Source organism: Helobdella robusta, assembly GCF_000326865.2.
Source record: "Helobdella robusta unplaced genomic scaffold HELROscaffold_497, whole genome shotgun sequence".
Lineage (NCBI taxonomy): Eukaryota > Metazoa > Annelida > Clitellata > Rhynchobdellida > Glossiphoniidae > Helobdella > Helobdella robusta.
This window is the reverse complement of record NW_008705252.1, coordinates 5697-6581: the sequence shown is the minus strand read 5'-3', so window position 1 is coordinate 6581 and position 885 is coordinate 5697. Positions and strand designations below refer to the sequence as shown.

Genomic DNA, 885 nt, shown 5'->3' with positions numbered 1-885 from the left:
GGTAGCCAAACGGCAACCCCGATCTCGGGGAAAATGTCGTCTAAACGTGTGTTGTTGTTGTTAATAGATACTCCGACACGCAGCTGCTAATTGGGAGGGCCAAACATTTTCTAACAGATTCAGCAATCAATGGATCCAGGTTGTTGCCTATCCAAGTCAACGGAATGTCGTAAATGCGAAGTTCGAATGCCAACTGGGATGGGATTTATTGCCTTAATATTTGCAATTTTCATTGTGGCGTTTTGTCCAACCAGTGGCGGACTAAGCCTAAAGCGGGCCCTAGGCAACATTGGAATTCCGGGCCTATTTTTCAGTAATGACAAATACTTTACGTTCGATAGTTTGGTTTTAATGAATATGGTATGTAAATCAGTTACCAAAATTTTAAAAAAATGTACACAAATTAAAGAAACATCATTTATTAAAAAAACAAACATAAACGTAATTTATTAAAACAGTAATATAAATACACCAAGACTGATATATCTATATAATTGCCTTTTTTCTCACTTTCAGTTCTGCAAACTCGTCAATTAGTTTGTCATAGTTAATAGAATTATTCAACAACTCTTTTTCTATATAAAGTAATGATAAGCTATTTAATATTTGTTGGCCCAACGTGGATCTTAAAAAATTCTTTATTCTACCCATTACTGAAAATGATCTTTCACCACTTGCATTGCTTACCGGAAGGGTTAAATAAATTCTCAGAATTACATTTAAATTAGGAAATGTTGCAATAATATTATTTTCCTGAATAAATGACCACATGGATACAGGCGAAGGCGAAATAATATTTTCTTTACTTATAAAAGTCTTAATTTGAACTACTTCGTTTTTCAGTTCTTCTAGGTTTAAATCTTGTTCATAACATTTTAATTCCTG

At 33.3% G+C, this 885-nt stretch overlaps 1 protein-coding gene across 1 annotated transcript; it reads right to left on the bottom strand.

Moving 5' to 3' along the window:
- Positions 1 to 486: 486 nt before the first annotated feature.
- On the bottom strand, positions 487 to 771 carry HELRODRAFT_92768 (hypothetical protein; the record flags this gene model as incomplete). Its single annotated transcript, XM_009026855.1, has 1 exon — positions 487 to 771. The coding sequence occupies one exon, from the start codon at positions 769 to 771 to the stop codon at positions 487 to 489; it is 285 nt and encodes a 94-aa protein (XP_009025103.1).
- Between the last annotated feature and the right edge of the window lie 114 nt (positions 772 to 885).